At 45.3% G+C, this 27,403-nt stretch overlaps 2 protein-coding genes across 3 annotated transcripts; one reads left to right on the forward strand and one right to left on the reverse strand.

Moving 5' to 3' along the window:
- Positions 1–1,427: 1,427 nt before the first annotated feature.
- COMMD7 (COMM domain containing 7) lies at positions 1,428–27,403 on the forward strand. 2 transcript variants are annotated; one of them, XM_036322690.1, is made up of 9 exons: positions 1,428–1,625; positions 8,984–9,037; positions 9,136–9,238; positions 18,603–18,659; positions 18,741–18,778; positions 19,266–19,356; positions 19,673–19,722; positions 20,103–20,151; positions 26,690–27,403. In XM_036322690.1, the coding sequence occupies exons 1-9, from the start codon at positions 1,542–1,544 to the stop codon at positions 26,701–26,703; spliced, it is 540 nt and encodes a 179-aa protein (XP_036178583.1). In that variant the 5' UTR covers positions 1,428–1,541; the 3' UTR covers positions 26,704–27,403. The 2 variants fall into 2 exon arrangements, with proteins under 2 accessions (XP_036178583.1, XP_036178582.1); XM_036322689.1 differs by lacking the exon at positions 26,690–27,403 and adding an exon at positions 20,679–22,470 and having other exon boundaries at positions 1,431–1,625.
- Positions 26,088–26,379, reverse strand: LOC118663246 (40S ribosomal protein S26-like). Its single transcript, XM_036322691.1, has one exon. The coding sequence runs from the start codon at positions 26,370–26,372 to the stop codon at positions 26,088–26,090; it is 285 nt and encodes a 94-aa protein (XP_036178584.1). The 5' UTR covers positions 26,373–26,379.

Below are 27,403 nucleotides of genomic sequence, written 5' to 3' on the forward strand. Positions count from 1 at the left end.
TTCCAGGTACCTTGAACTTGGAAACACTTAGTACTTCTTGGCATCAGTTAATGATTCCACACACACATGGATTTCATGTGTGGGTATGCCTTCCTGACCAAACTCACTTCCCACAGGCCAGGCTCTGCATCTGGTTTTGTCACAAGGTCTCCCAGCACCTGCCCTGGCATCTGCCTCACAGTAGGCACTCAATAGTATTTGTTAAATGAATGCATGAATGAAATAATGGTTAAATGGGAGGAGCTTAGCCTCTGGGTAGAAGACATATTTTAAAAACATATATTTTTATTGATTTCAGAGAGGAAGGGAAAGAAACATCAATTTGAGAGAATCATTGATTGGCTGCGCCCCCTACTGGGGGTCCAACCCGCAACCCGTGCATGTGCCCTTGACCAGAATCGAACCCGGGACCCTTCAGTCTGCAGGCCAACACTCTTATCAACCGGGCCAAACCAGCCAGGGCTGGGTGGGAGACATCTTGTTCATACCCGCAAAGAAGGTGAAGAAGCTCTTGGGCTTGGAGCTGAGGTCCTAGATTGCAAAGCATGCCTCCATTTCCCAGCGGGGAGCTGGAGAATTCGAGGGGTCCTTGGGCAGGGAGCCTGGGGGTTCACAGGGCTGCAGTGATTAGCAACTGTCCCAGGAACCTCCTCCCCCCACCTGACCACTGCCCTCCCTGCCACTACCACCGCCCTTGCACTTGTGTGTTTTGTTCATCCTCACCTGATATTTTCCATTGTTGTGTTTTTTTAGAGAGAGTGTAAGGGAGAGAAACAGGGATGTGTTGGTTGGTTGCCTCCCGACCGGGGCCAGGGCAGCGCTGGCACAAAGTCCTTTAGGTCAGTCAGTTCCCCAAGTGTGGTCCCAGGGAGCTGGTGGGCAAGGCAAACTCCCAGGCTCCACCCCAGCCTTTCTAATCTGAGACTCCGGGGATGGGACCCCTCATCTGCCTGGAGCACCCCCCTCTCCCCCCCCCCGTCCCCCCGAAGATGCTGATGCAGATGCTGATGCAAGTTCCAGGTTGCGACCCACGGCCCTCGCTCCTCCGAGAAAGCCCCCGGGGGCACGGGCCGCGCTGTCACTTCCCGGTCACGGGCCCGGCCCCGGAGGCACCGGCGGTGAGAACCTGCCGAACAGCGACGACAGCGACCGCAGCAGGGCCTCCTGTGCGGCGGGCTGCGTTCTCAACACTCAGGGGAATAGCCGCCCCCGGGTCACCTTAGGGACCGTGACACTGGGGCTCGCCAGGCCCGGCTGCGCCCGGGGCCCCCAGCGGGAGAGCCGGTCGGGATCCCTCGTCTGACCGCGGGAAGCTCCGGGGCATCCACGGGCGCCGCGGCCACCCAGGCGCCCCGCCCCACGCCCGGGAGTTCGCGCGGGTCCACGGCTCTGCGGGGCGGGCGCCGGGGGAGGAGCGAGGCGGCGGGGGCCGTGGCGAAAGTGCGGCTGCGGAAGCGCGGCGAGGCGGCGGCGGGCGAGGAGGAAGCGGCGCGGAGGAAGCGGGGGGCGGCGGAGCTACGAGTCCGCGGGCGGAGGACGCCATGGGCCGCCTGCACTGCACGCAGGGCCCGGTGCCGGAGGCGGTGGGCGGCGACATGCAGCAGCTGAACCAGCTGGGCGCGCAGGTGGGCCGGGCGGGGGCCCGCGGGGGCGCCGGGGGGTGCGGGCCGCCTGGCGTCGGGAGCGTTTCGGGAAACCGGACCGAGCCGCGTCCGGGGTGCGTTGTGGCGACTCGGGGAGCGGCTGAGCGGCGTTGGGGGCCGAGGCGAGCTTGGGGGGCCGAGGGCTGGGGGGGCACTTCCGGGACGAGCAGAGTTGGCGGGGTCCCAGAGGAGGGCGTCTGGAGGCTGAAGGGAGTGTGGGGACTGAGTAACAGGCCGAGGGCGCTGGGAGGCCTGGGGGCGGAGCGGTTTGGGGCCCGGGAGGGACTGAGGGGTCCTCGCTGCCCGAGGGAGCGGGGCGGGGCCGGGAATCGGGGCTCGTCGGGAGTCGCCGGGCCGGCCTGGGGCGGGGGGCTGAGGGCCGGGGGCCGGGGGCCGGGGGCCGGGGGCCGGGGGCCGGGGGCCGGGCGCCGGGCGGGTGAGGACGTGCCCCGCCCACACCCCCAGCTGGGAACCGCCTGGTGGTCCGGAGGCAGAAGCCCGGTGCCGTCACTGCAGCAGGGCCGGCCTGGAGGGTGCAGCCTTCCCGGCCCGGGGCCGCCCGCCTGTGCGGGTTGATGCCCCTGTGCGGCCGCCAAGGCCGCTAACGTGACCCCTCTCCCCGCCGCTGCAGAGGGACGGCTCGGCCCCCACCGGGCCTCTCTCCCCGCCGCACCCCCCACCGCCTACCAGGTTCTCACCAAGTGCTGACTGTTGTCATGCCCGGCGTGTTCTCAGGCGGCGGCGTCTCACAGAAACAAGTGGCCAGCCCGGCCGGTGTGGCGCAGTGGTTGGCCGTTGACCTGTGAACCAGGCGGTCACAGTTGGATTCTGGGGTCGGGGCCCATGGAGGGGGCGGGGGTGGGCTCCATCCCCAGGGGGTTTGTGCAGGAGGCTTCTGGCCTGTGGATCTCTCTCCCTCTCCCTCCTCTCTGAAATAAAAAATATATATATATTTAAAAAAATAATAAATTGCAAGCCACATGTCTAATTCTACGTTTTCTAACAGCCACATTTAAAAATTAAAAAGAGCCTGGCTGGTGTGGAGCGTTGACCTATGAACCAGGAGGTCACGGTTCGATTCTCAGGGCACATGCCGAGGTTGTGGGCTCGATCCCCAGTGTGGGGTGTGTAGGAGGCAGCTGATCAATGATTCTCTTTCATCATTGATGTTTTTATCTCTCCCTCTCCCTTCCTCTCTGAAAGCAATAATAAAAATATCTTTAACATTTTTTTAAAAGAAACAGGAAATTAATCTTAATGTTTTTTAAATCCACTTTATCAAAATATTATTTCAATGTGTAATCCCATAAAAATATCAGTGAAATATTTTACTTTTTGGTACTAAGTTTTCTGATTCTGGTATGTATTTTACATTTATAGCATGTCTCAGATTAGCCTAGCCCTTTTAAGTACTTTATAGCTACATGTGGCTGTGGTTACTGTGCTGCACAGCATACTACTAAGTGCTTTTATGTACATGAACTCATTGAGCCCTTGCAACCACCCTCTCAGGTAGGTACTGTTATAAATCCCATTTTACAGGTGAGGAAGCTGAGCCGAAGAACCGTTAAAATACCTGTCATTTACTGAGCCAAGCACTGTTTTAGGTGCTTTATGTGTTAACCCTAAAAGTTAGTTACTAGCTTTATTCCCATTTTACAGATAAGAAAAATGGTTCAGGGAAATACAGGGACCAGTTTTTGTGTGTTTTGTAATATTTTTTCCCTTTTTTTTTTTTTTTTATTGATTTGTAGAGAGAGAAGAAGGTAGAGAGAGCAAGAAACATCCACCAGTTGCCTCCCACATGCACACACCCTTAACGAGGATGGAGCCCAAAACCTAGGCATGTGCCCTGACCTTTGGGTGCACCAGAAGACACGCAGCCAACTGAGCCACATCCAGCAGGGCTAAAAGGACCAGTTTAAAGTCAGGCAGCTGGGAAGTGATGGAGTCAGTAATTCAGGACCAGACATGTGATTTAAGATCTTGGGGAGATAAACACGCTGGAACAGAGCTTTGTAGATGAACTCCCAAACTAGGTAACTTAGCTGTTATTTATGTGTCGTTGTTTTCTGGAAGACTTCCACTTAGAGAATAAAATAGATTCTGCATCCAAAAAACTTTAAGCATCCACCTGAAGCTAATATAATATTGTATGTCACCTTTACTTTAATAATAAAAAAACCCACAAAACTTTAAGCTACTGGATTATATGATCCCTAAGGTCACCTCCAACTTGGCAGTCATGGAAAATAGAAACCATTTCCTTTAATATCAGGGCTTGGCACATTCTCTAACTTTGAAACAAACTCTACACCTTTACCTTTGTTTTTAATACAGAAAGCTTTTTCCTGATAAGCAACTTACCAACTTTGGGCCATTTTTTCCTTTGTTGAGTGATCAGACATTTTCTAGTATCCACTCTATTATCTGAATTTATTTTGAAGTCCATGGCCTACGACAGTGATGGCGAACCTATGACACGCGTGACAGAGGTGACACGCGAACTCATTTTTTTGGTTGATTTTTCTTTGTTAAATGGCATTTAAATATATAAAATAAATATCAAAAATATATATCTTTGTTTTACTATGGTTGCAAAAATCAAAAAATTTCTATATGTGACACGGCACCAGAGTTAAGTTAGGGTTTTTCAAAATGCTGACACGCCGAGCTCAAAAGGTTCGCCATCACTGGCCTAGGACTAAAGGAGAAAAGGAATCATTTTATTAATATTGGCATCACCATTTAGTGTTCATTCAGTGGATATTTATCTGAATGCTTACTACATACCAACCAGCCACCACCAGTGAGGTTTACAAAGGCTTAGTGGATTCAGCCTATTGTGCTGGGGCAGTTGTGATCTGAGAGAGCAGGTAAAAAATGGAGATGCAATATAGTACTAAGTGTATCTGCATATGCTTTCTAATGCCTATGATCAGTTCTAGGTAATGTGGAGCCTTGAAAATAGGTAGGATTAAAAAATATTCATTTTTAGAATGGTTATGAGAGAGGAAATTCAGAAAAATATAAAGAAGAAAATAAATGGCCTGCAAGCCTCTCACCTGCCTATAATCGAAAGCAATACACACACATTAGAAAATTCAAACAGTATCTAAAGGTATAAATAAAAAACAAAACACCTATTTCTCTTGTCCCCAGAAATAGTCATTTTAATAGTTTCTTGTGTATCTGTGGAGGAAAAAAGTCTGCATCTGTCATCACATGTAGGTATCCTTAAAAAAATTTTTTTTGGCATAAAAGGGATTGTTTGATATTCCTTTAAATGGATCTCCATAATTTATTTAGCCCGTCCCCTATTAAACACTTACATTGTTTTCAGTTTTTTGTTTTTATGAACAATGCTGTCAAAGATCTGCTTTGTGTAAATGTGTCTGGGATTACTTTTTGAACATATCTGAAGGGTGTACTTGCAATGAAATTGCTAGGTCAAGGGACATGGTCATTTAAAAATTAGATGCAGCCCTAGCTAGGTAAGCTCAATTGGTTAAGAATTTTGTCCTGATATTCCTAGGTTGTAGGTTTGATCCAGTTAGGGCACATGCAAGAATCAACCAATTAATTCATAAATAAGTGGAACAACAAATTGATATCTCTTTCCTTCCCTCCCATTTCTCATAAATAAATAAACTTTAAAAATTAGGTGCAGATTGACAAATTGTCCTCCAGAAATGTTGCTCTCTTATCTTCTCATCAGCAGTGTGTGAACATGTATATTTTCTTGTACTTCCACCAGAACTGATGTCATCAAACTTTTATTATTTCTAACTTTTATTTTTGAAGATCTCATCAGTGAAAACAACAATCATATTTCCGTGTTTTACTAATTTGCATTTTTTAAAATCTGGAGTGATTTTGAGCATTTTTTCATATGTTTACTGATGAGAATAGTTAAGATATTGACTTAGTGGATAGTCACAGGCAGGTGAGCATTCCAGGGAGAGATAGCTATGCTGGTACAAAGGCAAAGAATGGGGAAAGTATTCAAAGAAGATTTATTCTATAAATACTTACTGTGCCCTTACAATGATTAAGGTGCTGTGACCATAAAAAGCCATACAAGGCATCTCTGGGAAGACTTGTTCTTGTTCCTTATCTGGATTGAAAATTCTAAGTGCCCCTAGGTAAAGTTCCAAGGGGGAGCCTCAGAGATTAAGAATCTGGATAGGTCCCTTTCTTGATGGGAATTAGTATCCTGGTATCTTGTCCTAGGTTTTGAAGGACAAAGAGGGTTTGAGCAAATGAAGATAGGGATGGGGGTCTGTAACAACTGACAGACCAGATTAGCTTGAGGCCCCTCTTGAGAAGTGGGGGATGAGACCTCACAATGGGGTTGAGCCTGACTGCTAGGCTGAGGCCTGAAAATGGAAAAGCGGTTGGAGGGCTTTTCAGCTGCCCTGTTTTTGTTTATTTTTAAGGCCCTGAGTAGCAGGAAATACAATTGGCCAAAGATCTGATAGTTCCACAGATTTGCAGCAAAAATGTAAAGAAATAAAAACTCATTAATAGTTTAAGGACACATTCTCAAGCCCATCCTATTGTGTTTACTTTATAGAATCAGCAGCTAAGCAAGGCTAATACCCAATATCACAAATACTGGAGAAAGACAATGCCTGATTCAACATTGGTTAACATGTTTCCAGGTTATATTAAAATTTTGAGACAGTAGACACTTCCAGGAGTGTAAATCTGTACAACTTATTTGCAAGGCAGTTTGGCAAAATTTTCTCAGAATTTAAAAAATGCATATATCTTTTGATCTAGGATATGTTTTAAGAATTTATCTTTTGTCCTATATAATAAAAGGATAATATGCAAATAGACCAAATGGCAGAACAACCAATTAAAAGTGTAATATGCTAATGATATGCTAAGGCTGCTCAACAGCTCGCTATGGTGTGCACTGAACACCAGAGGGGCAGACGCTGTGGTAGGTTAGCTTGCTGCTGGGGTCCGCCTGATTGGGACTGAGTGAGATGGGCCTGACATGCCCTGGAGCCCTCCCACGGTCCCTCCCCAGCTGGCCAACCTCCCGTGTTCCTTCCCGGCCCCGATTGTGCACCAGTGAGGTCCCTTGGCCTGGCCTGCGCCCTCTTGCAATCCGGGCTGAGGGACCCACCCTCCCCCGATCCAGTGCACGAATTTCGTGCACCGGGCTTCTAGTTGTTTAATAATACCAACAAGACCCACACAATAATGTTCATCTTTAGGAAGCTAACTTATGCTAACTATACAGTTGAATGCCATGCAGTTGTTAAAAGAGTTGGGTACATTTATATCTGCTGACATGATTGATCTCTATGATAAAATTGAGTGAAAAAAGGCAAGGTGCTGGGAATCAATTTGTATTTAAAATAAATTAAATGAAAATAAAATGATGGGAAAGCCACAGAGGTGTTAGCAGTAACTACTTGTGGAGAGTGGGACAGAGGTGTGGGCAGGGAGAAAGAGAAATGTTTATAATCTTTTATACTAGTTGGGTCTTTTCAAAACCTTGCACATGTATTGGTCTTATATTTTCAAAAGACTAGTGTGGTGTGGTTTTTTGTTTTGTTTTGATTTTGATTAATTTTAGAGAGAAAGGGAAAGAGAGAGAGAAAAACATTGATTTGTTGTTCCACTTATTTGTGCATTCTGACTGGGTGTCAACCCCAGAACCTTGGTATATTGGAACAATGCTTTAACTTACTTAGCTACCTGGCCAGAGCCTCAAAGACTAGTTTTTAAACAGAATACATTTTAGAATAAAATAATACAGAGCTATGCCAGGAGTTTGTGTGGAATTTAGTGGCTCATAGCAAAAGGAGTAGGTGCATTTGATAATCATTACATATACAGCTTTAGGGACTTCGAGCTGAAGTCTCTGCATATAATTTTGTTTGAGTTGTATTGCTTCAGGAAGGTAGATCAAATAGTATCGTGACTATAATTATGGCTCTGATAATTGCTACCATTTGTTTAGCCTCTAGCTTGGCACTGTACTGGAGGCTTTGCATATGCCACCATTAGTATGTTCTGGAAGCTAAGTATTATTACCTTTGTATTCCCTGTGGGGACTGAGACACAGAGAGGCTAAGTGACTTGCCCAGAAGCACATGGTGAGGTAAGTAGCAAAACACTGATTCACATCTGGGTCTTTTCAACTCTTTTCTACACTGTGCACACACTGTCCATTGGGAGAGATCATGGTAAAGTAATGGTAAGTGTGTCAATCTGCTTGGGCTGCTATAACAAAATACCACAGACTGGGTGGCTTTAACAACAGACATTTATTTCTCACAGTTCTGGGGGATGTTAAATCGAAGATCAAGGTGTGAACAGATTTAGCTCCTGGTGAGAGCTCTCCCCCTGGCTTGCAGATGGCTGCCTTCTCATGTGTCTTATAGAGCGAGCTCTGGTGTCTCCTCCTCTTCCAAGGAATTTAGGGCCCTACCTTTATCACCCCTTTTAACTTTCTTTACCTCCTCACAGGCTCTATCTCCAAATACAGTAATAAATTCAACATATGAATTTTGGGGGACACAAACATTCAGTCCTTAAAAATAAATAGCAATAAAGAGAAGATTCACATGCACAAAATAATAAGAGACTGGTCTAAGACAATGTAAAATAAAGTGTTAAACTTTACTGTTTTATTATATATATTACAAATAATATATCTATATTTTGCACGCGCGCGCACGCGCACACACACACACACACACACACACACACACACACACACACACACGATGTTTCTATGGGGGAAGCCCCCAGAAATATGGGTAGACAAAACAGAAGAAAATAAAAATTACTCCAAATCTCACCACACAAAAGTAACTACTTTTGAAAGAGTACAGAAAAAGTTTATAGGGTATGTTATCATTTTGGGGGGGGACGGGGATGATTTATATATTTGGATTGGCTTATGTTTGAATAATAAATATGTGTAAGTATAAACAAACAAACAGAAGTAACTGCTATTAATGTTCCAGTGAACTTTCCTTTTAGGCTGTGTGTGGGGGGTAGGGGGGCGAGAGGGAGAATGTTGGTTCTTTCGTATATTTGGACACTTGAGATGTATGTGTGCATCTGTGCACACACACACTCTCTCAATATATATCTCCCAAGTATCCCAATAAAATATACAAGTTTTTCAGACAGTATAGGGACACAGATATATTGACACTGGTGGTGGATATTGTAAATATTTTTTAACTCTAGGATGATCAAAACCTGTGTGTTATTCTTTCTCTCGTAATGGTCTATGATTGGATGGAATGTGGGAACACTGACCAGGGGTAGAATTTTACTGATGTTCTGTGTTATTCTTTTCACAGCAATTCTCAGCCCTGACAGAAGTGCTTTTTCACTTCCTAACTGAGCCAAAAGAGGTAAGTATTTTGTGATAAGGAGAGTTCCTGGATGTGGGTCTACAGTACTGAGATGCTTAGAAAGTGACAGCCTCGTTTGTGCTGTTCCCTTTCTGCAGGTGGAAAGGTTTCTGGCTCAACTCTCTGAATTTGCCACCATCAATCAGATCAGTCTTGGTCCCCTCAGAAGCATCGTGAAAAGCTTCCTTCTGGTTCCAAATGGTGAGTAGCCTCTGTCAGCAGCTGAGGTCAGAGACATTACTTGAACATTCCTTCAGTCCACAGAGTAGACAAGCGTGCTCTGGGCACTGAGCCAGAGCATTCAGTAGCAAACCAGACATGGGCGGGAGTCACAGACGCGGGAGGGAAGCCGGGTCAATAGATAACCCTGGTATAATAGAGTTGCAGTTCAAAGTGTACTCTGCATCCCGGCTTCAGCCCCCAAAATGTTATCTAGTCCTCTACACAGTAAACATTTAGAAACTTTTAAAGCAATTTGACAAAGTCTCTTAATTCTAATACAGTTTAAAAATGGTGCTTGGTGTTTTTCTTTTAAATGTGGTAAAATATATGTAACAAACTTTATTCTTTTAATCATATGGGGCTTGTATGTTTCCTCCCTCCCTCCCTCCCTCTCTCTCTCTCTCTCTCTTTTCCTTCCTTCCTTCCTTCCTTCCTTCCTTCCTTCCTTCCTTCCTTCCTTCCTTCCTTCCTTCCTTCCTTCCCTCCTTCTTTCCCCTTACCAGAGGATATTTTTTCCATTGATTCTTTTTTTTTTAAGTTAAATTTATTGGGGTACTTTGGTCAACATGATCATATAGGTTTCAGGTGTGGGTTTCTATGTCCTCCTCTTAGAGTAGGAGGGAGGGAAAGGTTGGGGGCAGGGAGAGACAGAGACAGAGAGAGAGAAACATCGATGTGAGAGACACATCGATTGGTTGCCTCCCCAACTCGCCTGACCAGGGCCGGGGATCGAACCGAAGCCCACGTACTTGCCCAAAACCCGAGACCCTACTATCCAAGGCCTGATGCTCTAACCACTTAGCCAAACCAGCAAGGGCTCATTTCCTATTTCTAAGAATTAATTTTCATTGTATTTTACAAAAATATTGATCTGCGATAGATTGAAAACAAAGAGGCGCAGGTGGTTTGAGAAGCAGAGTTTGCCTAGGCCTAGGCCAGTTAGGAAGTTTCTGGCCCGGAGGGAGGGGGCAGAAAGAGGTGGCTGCAGGGATGTCTGTTGCACTGTGTATGATAGAGAGAAATTAGAAACCATTAAATGGACTGGCAACTGGAGATTGGTGTAAGGAGCTGTGGTCTGTTTTTACCAGGGAACATTATGGTGGTCAAGAATTCACAGTTCTGAATTAGATGGACCTGGCTGTGAATCCCAACCCCAACCAACATTTCCCCCAACTCCAAGCTAAGGCTTTTTTTTTTTGGTGTGTATGGGGCGGGGTGGGGGTGGGGTGGGGATGAGGCTTGCTTTGAAGATTGAGATCTTGTAAATAAAATACTTAGCGTAGTACCTCAGTAAAAGGTTGTTCTTGTTTTTCAGATTATGTAGTAATTTAAAAAGATGTTCTTGAGGAAAATGTAATGACATGGAAAACCTTTCACAATATACTGTTTAAAGTAGTAGTTTACAAAACTTTCTATCACAGTGGTATTTTTTGTAAAGGAAGGGCGGAAGGATGAAAGGAAGGAAGTGAATGTTAACTGTGGCTATATCTAGGTGGTAGGACTGCAGGTTGTTTTGATGTTTATTTTTGCCTATGTACTGTCTAAAAATTTGCTAGAATTAATTTGGTAATTTAAAGTTAACTTTATTTAAAGAGAGGCAACATTTGTGCCCAGTCTGGAAGAATCAATAAATGTTGACAAGGTTGAAAGTACATGCTGGGTGAGTAAAACAGCATTCTTTGTTTGCACAGTTTAAAAATCACGAATAACCTGATCTTCCCAGGATTCAGCCAAATGGTGCACTAAAAGTTGGGGGCTTAAATTTGTTTGTTCCTGTTGGGTGTCTTTCCGTATCTTAGTGCAGATCCTTTTCCTTTGCCTGTCTTATGCTCCAGAAGTTCTGGAGGCTTGAATCATAACATCATTGAGGTTTTTCACTGTGAGATTTTATGATCCTTTGTGTGATTCTTGCATTTTTTAAAAAATTTATCTTTATAAATGTTGAAAGTATTACAGATTTCTCCCTCCCCCCTTCCCCCCCATACCCTCATGGAAGGTTAAAGGCATGTGAACCACAAGACTGGGTGGGAACTTGCAGTCTTTTAAACACAGGACTAAATTTTTCATTGCAAACTTAAAACAGTGCAGAGCTACTGAGAGTCGAAAGTGAAAATTCCCTTTTACTGTCATCCCACTCTTGTCAATTCTAGATTATTCTAGAAATAATCATAATATAATTTTGGTGTATGTCCTTTTGTATTTTTACATACACTGACAAACTTACATGCAGTGATGGTAGCAAACCATAGAATAGCTATGCAGCTTGCATTTTTTTCATACCTATCATGGAGATATCTCCATATCAACTGCATTCTTCTGATAACTGTAATACCTTGGACTAAAAGTCTCATTTTTTAGTTAATCCATTTCCTATTGCTGGACTTTTAGTTGTTAGAAACAATGCCAGTGAACATTTGTGTGCTCACCATATGTGAGCATTTCTGTAGGACAGGTGCCCAGAGTGCAGAACCAGCAGTGTTTGCTGTCATTGTCAAGTCTTACACCCGTGGAAATGGGTTTGTCTGCAGGTGGAGACCTGTTTACACAGTAACTGTTATGGACACTGATTTTCTGGATACCTCTGTCTGGTGTTCCTGCCTTCATTCTTTCTCGTCTCTGCTCCCTACTCCACTCCATCCTGTCAAACTGCCTCCAGTCCTTCCCAGCCTCTGAGCTCCAGCCCCTGTGCTGCCTCCTTCAGAAAGCCTTCCTCAGTCTGCAGTGACCTTTGTTCTGCTCAGCAACTGAGATCTGGGTGGTGTTGTTTACTTGCATCTCTCATTTTGAACATAATCATTTACTTTTCTATTGTTCATACTGCTTTGTATGTATTTGTCTCGTGGCTCTAACAGATAGCTAATTCCTTAGAGTCAGGGGCTGGGCTTGTACTGTTTTCTGAACTCAGGGTTACAAGTTAATGACATAGAGCAAGTGCTTAGTACATGCTGGGTGAGTTGAACTGAATTTGAGATATCCTGTGACCCTCCTAGGAGATGCTGGGTGTTTCTTAAGCAGGAATGATTATAGAAGGTCATCATATATAGGTGCAGAGAACACTGAAGAACTCACAGCATGTCAACCAGACCTGGGCTTTGGAGGCTTACTGGATTTGAGTGTTGTTCACGTCACCTAATGTAATTATTTGACCTTGGACAAACCAGCCTCTTGGAGGCTCAGTTTCTTATCTGAAAAATGGAGTATAAGAGCAGTTTATGGCAGTGGCATTAGGAATAAGTGAGTTAATATGTGTAAAGCACTTACTACAGTACTTGCTAAATTTTAGTTGTATTTGTTGATAGTTCGGTTAGGTTCAGCCCCATGCCTCAGTATCAGGTTATGCAGTAAAATTTCCCTTTACCTAATGGAGAGAATCTGAATTCACTTCTTGGCTATTGATGCTCCAAAGCTTTCAAGCTTTTCAAATTTTAGTACTGAAGTCTCAGATTTGCTGTACTTCTCAGTTAGCTCTCAACAGAATTTTTTACTGTTCTTTTTGTTCCCAGGCAATCCGACTTTTGTCTTCCTGCAGAGTTTTCCTACTTGAATTCTCCGTTCTTGAGTGACTCCTAATAATTTGCCATTGTAGCTTGTAAGTCTCTTGGCCTCTTCCTCAAATCTTGATCTTGTGTGTCATTTTCTTTCCAGTCCCCGAGTCTGCATCCCAGAGCAAGGTCTTGGCGCTTTGTACCTTATTGTGGCAGTAACAGCCTCACTTCCGTCTCCCATCCCAGATTCCAGTTTGCCCTGGAGCACGCTTATACCGTTCACCTCGGAACATGCTGCTCCTCTCAACTATTTACTTTACATAATGAAGTCTGCAGTCCTTAATTTGGTATGCAAGGCCTTTTTAAATCTGAAATGTGAGACCCTCATCCTCTTCAACTTCGCTCATCCTCTTTCTGCCTGTGCGGTTAGACCTCACTGTAGAATCATAGCTTATTAGAGCTGAAGGGGCCCGAAGAACCCTCCAGATCAGTCTTTCCCAAATTTGTGTTTTCTTTTTTCTTTTTGTTAATCCTCAGCTGAGGATATTTTTTCCATTGATTTTTAGAGATAGTGGAAGGGAGGGAGGGAGGAAGAGAGAGAGAGAGAGAGAAAGAGAGAGAGAGAGAGAGAGAGAGAGAGAGAGAGAGAGAGAGAGAAATCAATGTGAGAGAGACACATTTTTTTTAAATATATTTTTTATTGATTTCAGAGAGGAAGGGAGAGGAAGAGAGAAATAGAAACATCAATAATGAGAATCATTGATCAGCTGCCTCCTGCACGCCTCCTACTGGGTATCGAGTCTCAACCCAGGCATGTGCCCTTGACTGGAATCGGACCCGGGACCCTTTGGTCTGCAGGTTGATGCTCTATTTACTGATCCATACCGGGTTGGGCGAGAGAGACACATTGATTTGTTTCCTCCCACACATGCCCTATCAGGGCCAAGGATCAAACTTGCAACCCAAGTACGTGCCCTTGACTGAAAATCAAACCTGCGACCCTTCAGTGCACGGGCCAATGCTCTAACCACCGTGAAACTCTGGCCAGGGTCCCAAGTTTGTATTTTCATTCAGAAAAGGCTTCAGCAGCCAGACAGTCAGAAGATACTCTCTCTCCACCTTGGGACCTGCTTAACCAGTATCTGTGAAACAGTTAATCATGGAACTCTTTTTTTGTTTTGTCAGGATGGGGGTCAGGTAAAAGCTTTATAAAATGCTAATCTAGTCTAGTCTTGGTCTTGGAGATACAGAAACAGAGTCCTAACAGGAGGAAAGCAACTTGATTTAAGATCTTGTAGTGCAGAAACTGGGGCTAGAACCTCCCTCGATTGAGTTAAAGCCTAGTGGAATTTTTTAATGTTTATCTTATACTATTTAGTATGTAATTCTAAAAGCCCTGACTTCAGTTACTCAACCCATGTCCAAATTGTTTCATCTGTATCCCACCCACTTCACCTGCTGCTCTATAAACTGGATTATTTTAAAGCAATTCTTAATCTCTCAGACATCATATCATGATGAATTCCTAAATACCTAAGTTAAACTCTTATCAACTACAGTGCCATTATCATATCTCAAACTAGAGGCCCATGCACGAAATTTGTGCTAGGGGGAAGGGGGGCCTCAGCCAAGCCTGCGCCCTTTCACGGTCCGAGAGCCCTCAGGGGATGTCCGACTACACTTTTAAAAAATCACCCTGTACTTAATTTTCTTACTAACTCCTTTTAAAGTCCCCTCACTCTCACATTCTGCTTCTTCTTTTTATTTAACTATCTTCCTGGCATCACCCCATTTTAGCATCCTTCTCTTTCCTGCTTTCTTTCCCTCCCTCCCTCTGAACCTCCTGCGGCCCCTCTCCCTCCCTCCCTCCTCCCTTCTCTCCCTTCATTCCCTATGTCTGTCTCCTTCTTACTCCTCCCACCCTCCCCTTCCCATTAGCCTTTCCCTTGTGAGCCTGAACCCTGCCTCCCTCCTTCCTTCCCTATTATTACCCCCCACCCACCCCGTACCCCTGCCATGTTCACTGGTTTCTCTTTTAAACCTTCCCCTTTCCTTTCTGGGACCTGCTTCCAGCCCCGTCTGAGCGCACTTTGATATTAAAGCTTCCGTTTGGGGGGCGTTAACACCAGCCTAGGGCCAAGCCACGGCCAGGCCTTTGCCATCCCCCCTTCCCCAGCCTCCCTGCCGCCGTCTTCCTCCCATTCCCTGCCCGGGCCGCCCCATCTTCTAGTCAACAAAGTACACTTAATGTGCCACCAACCTAACCCTGGCCAGTGTCTTTGGGGTCCAGCCCTTGAGGGTGGAAGTGGTACTCTCCTTAGAGTCCGACTCCACCCCGCCTAAGCTGTGCCTCCCCTCCCGGTGCGGGGCGCCCGGCCCAGCAAGGGTGGCTGAGGCCCGCCCGATCCCGGCACTATAAGTGCCTCCGCCCGGAAGGCCTCGGACCGTGCACCCCTCCGTCCCAACTCCCAAGGGCCCGCTCCAGTGGCCACCGCCCTCCTCCCACGTCTGGGCGGGGCTCCCTGCTCCACGCCACCTGCGCCCCAGCCCCCGCTGGGCACAGCTGCCCCACCTCCCCTGGGCGGGAGAGGTCATAGCTCACCCTCTTGAAGGTGAAGCCAGCCTGCCCCGATTTCCTCCAATGATTTTTAAAGAACAATTTGCCCTGGCCGGTTTGGCCCAGTGGATAGAACCTCAGCCTGCGGACTGAGGGGTCCTGGATTTGATTCCGGTCAGGATTCGATTCATGCCCAACACGGGGCATGTAGGAGGCAGCCGATCAGATCAATGATTCTCTCATCGTTGATGTGTCCATCTCTTCTCACTCTCTCTTCCTCTAGTTAGCATTGGAGTTGTCAACAGGGAATCAAATCCACGACCCATCAGTACAGGGGCCGACACTCTACCCACTGAGAAACAGGTCCGGGCACAAATTCTGTATTTTTAAGTATGCCTGGCAGAGGTAATGCAGGATGGAAAAATTGCCCTTTGGTCCCTGCAAAGTTGGGAGCGTTCGTGGTCACTGTGCAAGGGCCCTGGACAATTCATTTAATTGCCTTTAAAAAAAAATTCTTTAGGCGGGTCAGAGGGCGCAGGCGCGGGGCCTCAGACCTCGGGCCCGCAGGTGCCAGCTTGGAGCCCAGGAGGTCAAGCGGGATGGCGCAGTCCAGTGGTGGCGCCGGGGAGCCGAGCCAGAGCGGCCTGAGCTGGGAGCCGGAGGCAGGAGCCACGGGAGGCAGGAGCCACGGGAGGCGGGAGCCATGGCCGGCGGGCGCGTGGGGGCGCAGGCTTGCAGGCGCCAACAGATGCGGGCAAGAAGGCTTTAGCCGACCAAGTGTGTACCATGCTGCAGTTTGTAATATTCCTTGAATTCTTTGCTTGGGGCCTGTTGACAACTCCAATGCTAACTAGAGGAAAAGAGAGTGAGAAGAAGTGGACACATCAATGATGAGAGAAGCATTGATCTGATCGGCTGCCTCCTACATGCCGGGTTGGGCATGAATCGAATCCTGACCTGGCTGACTTCACCTTCAAGAGGGTGAGCTCTGACCTCTCTGGCCAGTTCCGCTGCAGCCTGCACGGCGGGGTCGCGGGGCGCCGGGCTGGACCCGCCCCAATCTCCTTGGTTCGCCATGCCCGCGCGATGCCGTGATCCCGCCACTGGAACCATGAAGGCGAGAAGCGCAGCTGGTGGCCGCCAGGGGCTGCCTCTGCGACCCGGGCGCCCAGACTAGCGGCCCAACGGCCTGAGCCCGGAAAACGCCTGCCCGGGATATTATAGGAAAAGCGTAGTAAGCTAGGGAGAGAGCTTAGGGGTTCTAGAGGCCATTTCATGCAAGGCATTGCAATAGCTTTGGATTTCAATGTAAGTGCAACCAGAGCCATTAGGATGATTAGAGGATTTTGAGCAGCAGAGGAGAGACATGGTCTGAATTAAGTTTTTAACAAAATCGCTTTGACATCTAGGCTGCTGTGTGAATGCACCAAAAGCAGCCCACAGTTCCTGACTTTTTCTCTCTTCTACCGACATTGCTAATGAACTTCCCTTGTTCTCAGTGTACTTTTATGGGGTTTTTTTTTGTTTGTTTTGTTTTTTAATATATTTTTATTGATTTCAGAGAGGAAGGGAGAGAGAGAGATAGAAACATCAATGATGATAGAATCATTGATTGGCTGCCTCCTGCACGCCCCTTACTGGGGATTGAGCCTGCAACCGGGGCATGTGCCCTTGACCAGAACCGAACCCAGGACCCTTCAGTACACAGGCTCTATTCACTGAGCCAAGCCGGCTAGGGCCTCAGGACACTTTTAAATGAATCTGTTGGGTGAATTTTTGGCAGTGCAATTGTTGACTATGTACATTTTACAAATTTTCTCCCCCAAAAGCTTGATATTTATTTTCCTGATAAAGGTTTCAATAATGCCCACTTCAGAGTATTTTGGGATAATCACGCAAAATGTTGGGTTTTAACTGGATAAATATGAAGGAGCTGTACATGTGATAGTTTGAGTTCATTGGATTGGCTAGGAAGTGACCCCCTTCTTGGAATGCTTTTATGGCCACAGTTTCCTCAGGTCTTGCCTTTTTTTAATTTCCCTGTGGCTTCCTTGCTCAGACTGATTTTGGAGATAAAAGATTTCCTCCCTTTGTTTACATGGTTTATTTTTCAGGGACAACAGCCATTAGGAGTGAGTTGAGGGTGGGGTGGGGACTTGGTGTTAGGGAATTACTTCAGAGCCCTCCTTATTCTTTAATCATCTTCTGGAAGACTAAGAAGTGGAAATTTCTAGACCGGTTGCCAAATTGTGACTCTAGGCTGTAGCCTTCAGGTTAAACATTTAGACATTCAGATTGCTGGCAACACTTAGCTTTCAGGAATTGGAGCTTGTGGGCAGAAAGAACAAAGCAGCCCCCACTGGAGAGTTCCAGAATTTCTGAGGGGAAGGTTTGATGCGCCTCTTGGAAGCGACTTGTGAATTGTAAAGGCCAAATATTGAGCCCATCTGGGTGTACTTCCTGCAAGCTGGTTTTCTAGGGCAGCACTGTCCAATAGAACTTTGTTTTGTGTGTGTGTGTTTTAATATTTTTATTGATTTAAGAGAGGAAGGGAGAGAGAGAGAGAGATGGGAACATCAATGATGAGAGAGATTCATTGAACAACTGCCTCCTGCACACCCCACACTAGGGAGTGAGTCCTCAACCCCGGCATGTGTCCTGACCAGAATCAAATTGCGACCTCCTGGTTCATAGGTTGAAGCTCAACCACTGAGCCACGCTGGCCAGGCTAGAACTTTGTATGTAGATGGAAATGGTCTATAATCTGCACTGTCCAGTATGTATTGTGGCCACTGGAGTCATATGGCTATTAAGCACTTGAAATAGCTAGTGGGGCTGAGGAACATAATTTAAAATTTTATTTAATTTTAATAAATTTAAATAACCACACGTGTTTAGTGGCTGTGTATTGCACAGTGCAGTTCTAGGCTGTTGCCCCTATGCCCAGCCCAGCATTGAGCTTCCTGCACTTTGCTCCAGGAATCTGTGGCGTTCTTCTTTCCTCAGATCAGGTACCCCCACCCCTAAGTTCACAAAACCTTTTCCTCTGTCTCTAATGTCTTCTATACTTTCGGGGAAGGTGGGAGGTAAACGCTTGTGTTGTACAATAAACAAAATGGTCTGTCTTGTTCTCCACTTGTCTCAATGTGACTTTTTCCCCCAACTGAATTGAGATCTTCACGGAGCAACTGAGTTTTGCCTATTCCTTGTGTTATCTGTGTTGTATAAGTTGTGCCCAATAAATACTATTAACTGATTAATTGATTTGTCCTTTGTAACTGATTTCTTCCCTTTTTCCCAGGTGCCTTGAAGAAGAGTCTCACAGCTGAGCAGGTCCGAGCTGATTTCATAACTCTAGGTAGGTCATCACCAAGGTTCCTCAGAGTGACAGGCCTTGCAACTCTTTCGTATAGTAATGTCTCCCTATGTTCTCTCATAGGTCTTAGTGAAGAGAAAGCCACTTACTTTTCTGAAAAGGTATCATAATTCCTCTTAATCAAGGTTAATTAAGATCACTTGCTTTTATTTCACAAAAAGAAACAAATGGAAAATGCCAACTAAGGAAAAGTCATCAATCTTTATGTGTCATCTCCCCAGCTTAATGTTTTTTATTTGGTTTCATGCAAATGACATACATCCAGCTTTTAAATTGCACTATTTAACACATTTGTAATTTTTGTGCATTTTTTAGTGCACCCCACTGATCTGATTAAATATTAATGTCATACTGTTGTTGTTCCAACATAGATTAAATCTGGGAATGAAAGAAAAAATTTATATTATCTTCTGTGCCTTCGACACTCCCCCACCCCCCAGATCTGTGCATCTAGACCAGCCCTTGGTTCTGCTTTCTTCCCACTGTCTGTATAAAAAACTAAACATTGCTGGGGGGGGAGGGGGGCGTGGAATGAAGAGGGAGAATTTTTCCCATTGTTAAGACTTTGGCTTTTTGTTTTTGTTTCAGTGGAAGCAGAATGCCCCCACCCTTGCACGATGGGCCATAGGTCAGACTCTGATGATTAACCAGCTTATAGATATGGAGTGGAAATTTGGAGGTAACTAGTTAGAGCCGGTCTCGGGTCCTTTGGGTGATGTAGGGTTGGGTTGCAGAAGCTTTCAGATAGCTTCTATGGGGAAGAGGTTCCCTCCATCCTCAAACACCGTTGGGGCCAGCGGCTACCTCTCTGTATTGCCATCCATATTCCAGCAGCTATTTCTACCCACGGCTGTTGATATGTTGACTTCCCGAAACGCACATTTTGCTGTCCTCATACTCACCCCCATTTGGCTTCTGCTGCACAGCCTGCAAGATTGGGGTCTTCAGAGCGGGTCCTCCGCCAGCCGCTTACTAGTTTTCTCTCTGTGTCACAGTGACTTCTGGCAGCAGTGAACTGGAAAAAGTGGGGAGTATTTTTTTACAAGTAAGTCTTCTCTTGATGGTTGAAAATGGGCAGATTTTTTACTTGGTTAAAAATTATTAAACCTACATTGGGTTTCTTTAAATATCCGATTAAATGGATGGCCCACTGAAGTGCCTCAGAGCAATGTGGTCAGCCAAAGACATGGTTATCAACATGCTTACTTTCAGATTAATAGGATCCAGGTATTATTCTTAAAAGTTTGATTGCACCTGTAATCATGGGACTTTTTAGAAGTTTTGGTGGATAATCCAGACTGCTCTTGTAAACCCTCAATTTAGAAACTGGATGCTTTGATGTTTAAGTGAAAGTTCAGGTTTCAAAAATTTCTTTGCCTAGTTGTCATTTTAATTTAAATTTTTGTATTTCTTCTTTTTAATCAGTTAAAGTTGGTGCTTAAGAAAGGAAATCAAACTGAAAATTTATATATAGGTGAGTCCAAATTCCCATTTTAACCTTTCCCCTTTTTCTCTGTTCTCTTCACTCAATGGGCTCATGTAGCCCACCACAAATAATTTCTTCCAGAAAAAGTCATTACTAAGTTATAGTATAACCACTGCCTTTCCTCTCATAAAAGATGGTACAAAGATACTTAATAAGCCGCTGACAAGTTGGAGACCCCAGAGTTGAAGAACCTTTCTGAAAAAGGGGGGAAAGGAATGGCAAAGATTGAAGAGCAAGAAGCTCTTACAGTAGAAGTCATTGTATATCCTACTAATGCCCTTTCATCTCTATGCCCTGGAGTTGGGCCATTTTAAACCTTCTTCCTTTTTTATGGGGCTGAGAACTTTCCTATATTCAAGGCTCTCAGTTTTTTATTATGACCAATTACCCAACAAAAGCTGCCTGGTTCTACTAAGCCAAAAAAGAAAAAAAAATTCTCTGGGTGGAAATTAATTTTCTTGGATGATTCTGTGGAGTTGGAAACATTTACCTGAAGCTGCCTTTTCTTCCCCCAGAGTTAACCTTGCCTCAGTTCTACAGCTTCCTGCATGAGATGGAGCGAGTCAGAACCAGCATGGAGTGTTTCAGCTGATTTCTGTCCCCCTGCATCTCCACCTTTGCCCTCCCCTGCTGCCTCCACTTCTGTGGGTGACTGCTCTGAGAAGCACCTCACTCAGGCCAGTGGGGCACTGATTTGGTCCTCCTTGCTTCTTGGGAGCCCAGGTGCAAAGGCTTCTGAAAAACAACAGGATTAAGTACTTAAAGAGCCCTACACAATTACTCTGTAAACTCTTTGTTAAGGGAACCTCCACCACCTATCACCCAGGACACTTATTTGATATTCAAACAGGCTAGCATCTGAGATTCAGGGAGGAAATAAGTGAGTTCCCTCCCCATCAAAGTTCCAGAGTAAACAAAAGGTGCCATCACTGAAGATCCAGGCTGATCATCCTGTATTTCTGTTCTTTCTCCCTAAAAAAGCAAGGGCTTGTATATGGCTGGGGAAGAGGCTGGCTCTGTGAATGACACGTTAGGAATCCCCAACAAGATTTCTACACTCTGTGGTTTTGGTGATGGTGCACTGCTAATCAGTTTTTTGGTGTTTTTTTCCTTCATTGTTGGAAGTATTACATATGTTGCTAATCAGTTTTTAATAGGGCAATTATGTACAGATACATGTTTGGCCTACTCTGAAAAGAACGGAGGCAAGACTATCTTCATTTCTGGTTTTCCCTATTGTGTTGTAATGAAGCAGGCCTTTTTGAGACTATTACAGCTTGTTTTGGTTCAAGCTGACCACCTTTGTTGGTTAGATGATTGATAAAAAAGGTTCCAAACAAAAGGTCTGCATCCAGTTGTCTTTGTGTGTGGAGTAAAGAGTCCTCTGCCTTGCAGAGAGTTAATGATCTGATCTTCAAAAATTACTTCCCTGGCTTTGGTGAAGGCCCTGGGTTTTCAGTGAAATTAGCTGTGGCTCGAGGTTGGAATTTGTAAGAGCAGTTCAGGGGAGACTCAGGTTAAAACATGAAAAGCAGAGCGTATCACTGCTTGTGTTGAGATGGCCTTAGCCCCACTCTAGCATGTGACTTCCTCCTGTCTCTCCCCTCAGAAACTTTTTTTAAAAATTAAATTTTATTGATTGATTGATTTTTAGGAGCGAGGGGAAGGGAGAAAGAAACATCAATTTATTGTCCTACTTACTCATGCATTAATTGGTTGATTCTTGGATGTGCCCTAACCGGGGATCGAACCCACAGCCTTGGCATATCAGGATGACGCTCTAATCAACTGAGCTACCTTGCCAGGCCAGAATTTGTTGAATAGATAATATATACCCATGACTCAAGAGATATAGTATAAAGTAATTCCTTCTTACCCTCATTTCCCAGTTACCTAGTTCCTTTCCCCAGCGGCAACTACTGCAATTAGTTTATTCTGTGTTTTTCTGTAGATGTCATGCATTTACAAATATATATGCATAGAGTTTGACTTTTCCCCTCCATACACAAATGGTAGTGTACTATACGCACACCTTGCTTTTTTCTACTTAACTTAGAACTCATTCCACATCAGCACAGAGAAAGCAGCCTCATTCCTTGTAACAAATGTACCATGTTTCTTCAAATGAATGGTTTATTTAACCAGTTTCCTACTAATGGGTATTTAAGTTACTTCTATTCTTTTTCTCTTATAAGCAATTCTGCAACTCAATATTTTGTATATATGTCATTTTGCATGCGTGGAAGTACATTTATAAGATAAATATGTGAATGTGGAATTGCTCAGCCAAAGAATACATGCACCTTTTTGTGTGTGTTTTTTTTTATAGAGAGGGAGGGAGGCGCGGGGTGCGGGGGCGGGGCGGGGGGGGAGACATCTATGTGAGAGAGAAACATCTATCAGTTGCCTCCTGCACCCTCCCTGACCAGGGATTGAACCCACAACCTGGGCATGTGCCCTTACTGGGAATTGAACCTGCCATCTTTCGGTGTACAGGACAACACTCCAACCAACTGAGCCATATTGGCCTAAGCTAAATATGCGTTTATCAAAGAGTATCAAAAGGAGTAAAGCAAAAACGTCTCCCTTCTTTGCTTCCCATTTACTGGGCTCCCTTGCTGCCCTCCAACAGGTGACCCTGCTATTAGTTTCTTAGGTGTCCTCTACAGGGTTTTCCCCACATATAAGCAGTAGGAATTTAAATTTTTACTCTTTTTTTGTTATTGTTTACACAGATGATTGTATACACACTATTTTTTAAAATACCTTTTTTTTTTTAAAATATATTTTATTGATTTTTCACAGAGAGGAAGGGAGAGAGACAGAGAGCTAGAAACATCGATGAGAGAGAAACATCGACCAGCCGCCCCCTGCACATCTCCCACTGGGGATATGCCCGCAACCCAGGCACATGCTCCCGACCGGAATCGAACCTGGGACCTCTCAGTCCGCAGGCCGACGCTCTATCCACTGAGCCAAACCGGTTTCGGCTTAAAATACCTTTTTAAAAAAATGTTTTTATTGATTTCAGAGAGAAAGGGAGAGGGAAAGAGAGAGAGAGAAACATCAGTGATGGCCCAGCCGGCATGGCTCAGTGGTTGAGTGTCGAGCTATGAACCAGGAGGTCACGATTCAATTCTCAGTCAGGGCACATGCCTGGGTTGTGGGCTCAATCTCTAGTGGGGGGTGTGCAGGAGTCAGCTGATCAATGATTCTCTCTCACCACTGATGTTTCTATCTTTTTCTCTCTCCCTTTCCTCTCTCTGAAATCAATAAAAATATGTTGCTTTTTTAAAAAAAGGAAACATCAGTGATGAAAGAGAATCATTGATCACCTGCTTCCTGCAGACCCCCTGTCAGGGATCAAACCCACAGCCTGAGCATGTGCCCTGACGGAATCAAACTGGCATCCTTCTGGTTTGTGGGTTGATGTTCAACCACCGAGCCATATCAGCTGGACTATACACACTATTTTTAATATATCTTGGAGATCTTTCCTTCAGTACACAGAGTCTGCACCCTTTTCTGTGGTTGCAGCATATTCTCATATGTGAATGGGTGATAACTAGCATTTGCAATTTTGCTAAATATTGCCAGTATTAGGGCTCTCCAGAGAACAGCCAACAGAGGTGTGTGTGTGTAGAGAGAGATTTATCTTTTAATTTGATTGATTTTAGAGAGAATGGGGGGAGAGAGAAACATCAATCTGTTGAGCCATCCGTCTGCTGTTCCACTTATTTATGCATTCATTGGTTGAGTCTTTTTGTTTGTTTTGTTAATCCTCACCCGATGATATTTTTCCATTGATTTTTAGAGAGAGTGGAAGGAAGGGGGAAAGACACAGAGTGAGACACATCAATGTGAGAGAGACACATCAATTGGTTGCCTCCTGCACACACCCTTACCAGGGCTAGGGATGGAGCCTGCAACCGAGGTATGTGCCCTTGACTGGCATCAAACCCAGTACCCTTCAGTTTGCAGGCTGATGCTCTACGCTCTATCCACTGAGCCAAACTACCTATGGTTCATTGGTTGATTCTTATATGTGCCCTCACCTGGGATGGAACCCACAACCTTGGTGCATCGGGATGACACTCCAACCAACTGAGCTGCTCGGCCAGTGCAAGGTTTATTTATTTTAAAGTATTGGTTCATATGCTTTTGGAGGCTTCAGAAGTCCAAAATCTGCAGGGAAGGCCGGTCAGCTAAAGACCCAGGGAGGAGTTACAAATCCAGTCCAAAGCAGTCTGCTGGCAGAATTCCTTCTTGCTGGGGAAGACAGGGGAGTTAGTATTTGTTTTAGTAAGACCTTCAACTGATTAGAGGAGGCCCACCCACACTATGGAGGGGAAATGCTTTACTCTGATTGAAAACTCTACCAATTTAAATGTTAATCTCATCCACAAAGTGCCAGGACTGACCTGCAGACCCTGAGCTATGGATGAATGCATTACTCTGATACATTTTCTGTGAAAGAGAGGGCTAAGGGGCTGCTTGGCTATAGCAATCTAAACAGCCCCGTTTGCCTGCCTCCTTAGACTTTTATTGTAACAACAGCTTGAACTACAATAAACTATTATATACTATCAGCAGGGTAAGCATCCTTGAGAAAACAAATGTATCTGTAGTGTCTTTAAAACAAGGACATTTTGGAGTCTAAATATATAAAGATTCTGGTAAAACACCAGAGGGCTTAGACTTATTTGGAAAAGTCAAGGCAAGGTCTGCCGCCTTTGGCAGGGTTCACCTAGAGCAGTGGTTCTCAACCTTCCCAATTCCGTGACCCTTTAATACAGTTCCTCATGTTGTGGTGACCCCAATTTCATTGTTACAAATTGAACATAATTAAAGCATAGTGATTAATCACAAAAACAATATGTAATTATATATGTGTTTTCTGATGGTCTTAGGCAATCCCTGTGAAAAAGTTGTTTGACCCCCCAAAGGGGTCGCAACTCACAGGTTGAGAACTGCTTACCTAGAGGCCCCCAACCTTTTGGAGATTCCTCCTTACAGACTTTCCAACCAAGTCCCATGCTTCCCCACAACAAAGCACTTTCACAGAAACATCCAGAATAATATTTGACCAACATCTGGGTATCGTAGCCCGCCCAAGTTAATACACAAAATTAACCATCACAGTGCCAAACTGACTTCTACAGAGATTATTCCAATTTATGTAAGATTCCTGTCCACAAGTACCAAAGAAGAGCAAATTGGTGCCTTTGAACAGAGTATCCAAGAATGCACATGAGGTTTCTGAGGGTCTCATGTGCCTGAGATCATTAGACTCTAATGTAAAAAGAATTCACAGAATGTCAGGACAGGAGGCACCTAAAATGCAATCTACTTAAGTTCACTCATATTATGGACTAGAGGACCGATGCATGAAATTCATGCAAGAGTCGGCCCTTCTTCCCCCGGCTGCCAGCACCGGCTTCCCTCTGCTACCCAGGACCTGGGCTCCCCTCTGGCCGCTGGCAGGCACCTGGGACTTGGGCTTCCCTCTGGCCGCCAGCAGGCACCTGGGACCCAGGCTTCCCTTGCAGCCCTGGCTTCGTTCGGAAGGTCGTCTGGAAGGACGGCTGGTCTAATTAGCATATTATGCTTTTATTATTATAGATTGGGAACTGTAATATGGTCGTTGGCCAATGTCAGTGTGCCCATGAACTGTGGGGTCCTGCTTGGTTCAGAAATGGGATCCTGGGTGACCTGATGGGATTCAGCCTAACAAACCATCCAGGGTTCCCATCAGGGTTCTTTTTCTTTTTCTTTTTCTTTTTTTTTTTGCTATATGAAATACAATTTCCATTTATTTTCCCCCCAGAGAACTTTTCTTCACTCTTTAAAAACTCAGCTCCTTACGTGGGCTTTGGTGGAGGTCGTGGGGCAGCACCCACAGGTCTGAATCAGGGTGAGGGGATTCAGTCCTTCCGGGCTCCATGGGAACGATTCCTGACTACCTTGCTGTGAATGGCACAGCTCACACAGTAATGCAGCTTCACATTCAGCTTGGGAAGCACACAGGCGTCGAAGACACTCGCTTCGGAGATGTCCCTAACGGCTGCGGCCTTCACTATGTTTCGAATGACAGACTTCTTAATGGCCTTGTCCTTGGGCATGCACTGGGCGCAGTTGGTGCAACGAATAGGCTGCACGTGGCCTCGGCCTTTTTTGGCACGACCGTTATTCCTTCTTTTCTTGGTCATCTTGGAAATGAACCCATCAGGGTTCTTCGTAAGAGTTGCACCTAGTTGGCCACTGGACAGATTCTGACCGAGGAGCTCCTTGTGCTGCTCAGTTCAGGCCCTCCCGCCCCATCTGCCTTCCCCTGCTCTTCAGTCTTCAACCTCACAGCTTCTACAATCTGGCTTATTTCCTGCATTAGCATTCTTATGGGAAAATTTCATGTCAGCTGTCATTCAAATGCTCATGACTGCATTATGTACAGGGTAAAATCCAAACTCAGCACACCAAGTCCCACAACACATCTTTGACCACTGCTATTTCCACTGCCTCCTAACAGGTGTCCTGTGCTAGAGTATTCAGTCTACCGGATGCTGACAGCGACCACGCCATGAAGCCATATGCCTCTTCTTCCCTTGGGCCTACAATGCTTCCCCACACTTCAAGTGTCCAGGGCACTTCTGAGGCCCACCTGATAGTTCTGTGCCATAATAAACTTCTCAGGTCTCCTCCAGACCTCTGCTGCAGGGGCCAGACGTGGAGGATCTAGAGTCAGACGACTAGGGTTCTAATTCTGGGCCCTGTGCTACCAACCGTGTGACCTCAGGCAAACTCCTAACCTCTCAGAACCTCAGTTTCCCCATTTGTAAACCAGGTATTGTTCTTGTCTCACAGGGTTATTGAGCAGCTCACTTAGCACAATGCCTGTTCAACCAAAGCTGAACTCATCATTATCAAATTTGTGTAATTTTTTTTCTCCAAGATTCTTTTTTCTACCAGCCTGTGGGCTTCTTGATAAGAGACGTGTTTTTCAGCTCAGGAACCCCAACATTTGGCATCAATCAGTTCCACTCCTCCCCACCCCCACCTGGTAATAGATCCTATTGTTAGTTGAAATGAAATGAGACTGTGGGTAGACCCGCCATGACAGGACTATTAACAAACAAACCTGCCTGGCTTTAGAAGAGTAAGTCTGGGGAAGTTGGTTTGGTTTTTGTTTGTTTGTTTGTTTTTAAAATTTTTTTATTGATTTCAGAGAGGAAGGGAGAGGAAG

This window comes from Myotis myotis, unplaced genomic scaffold, assembly GCF_014108235.1.
Source record: "Myotis myotis isolate mMyoMyo1 unplaced genomic scaffold, mMyoMyo1.p scaffold_m19_p_9, whole genome shotgun sequence".
In the NCBI taxonomy this organism is placed as follows: domain Eukaryota; kingdom Metazoa; phylum Chordata; class Mammalia; order Chiroptera; family Vespertilionidae; genus Myotis; species Myotis myotis.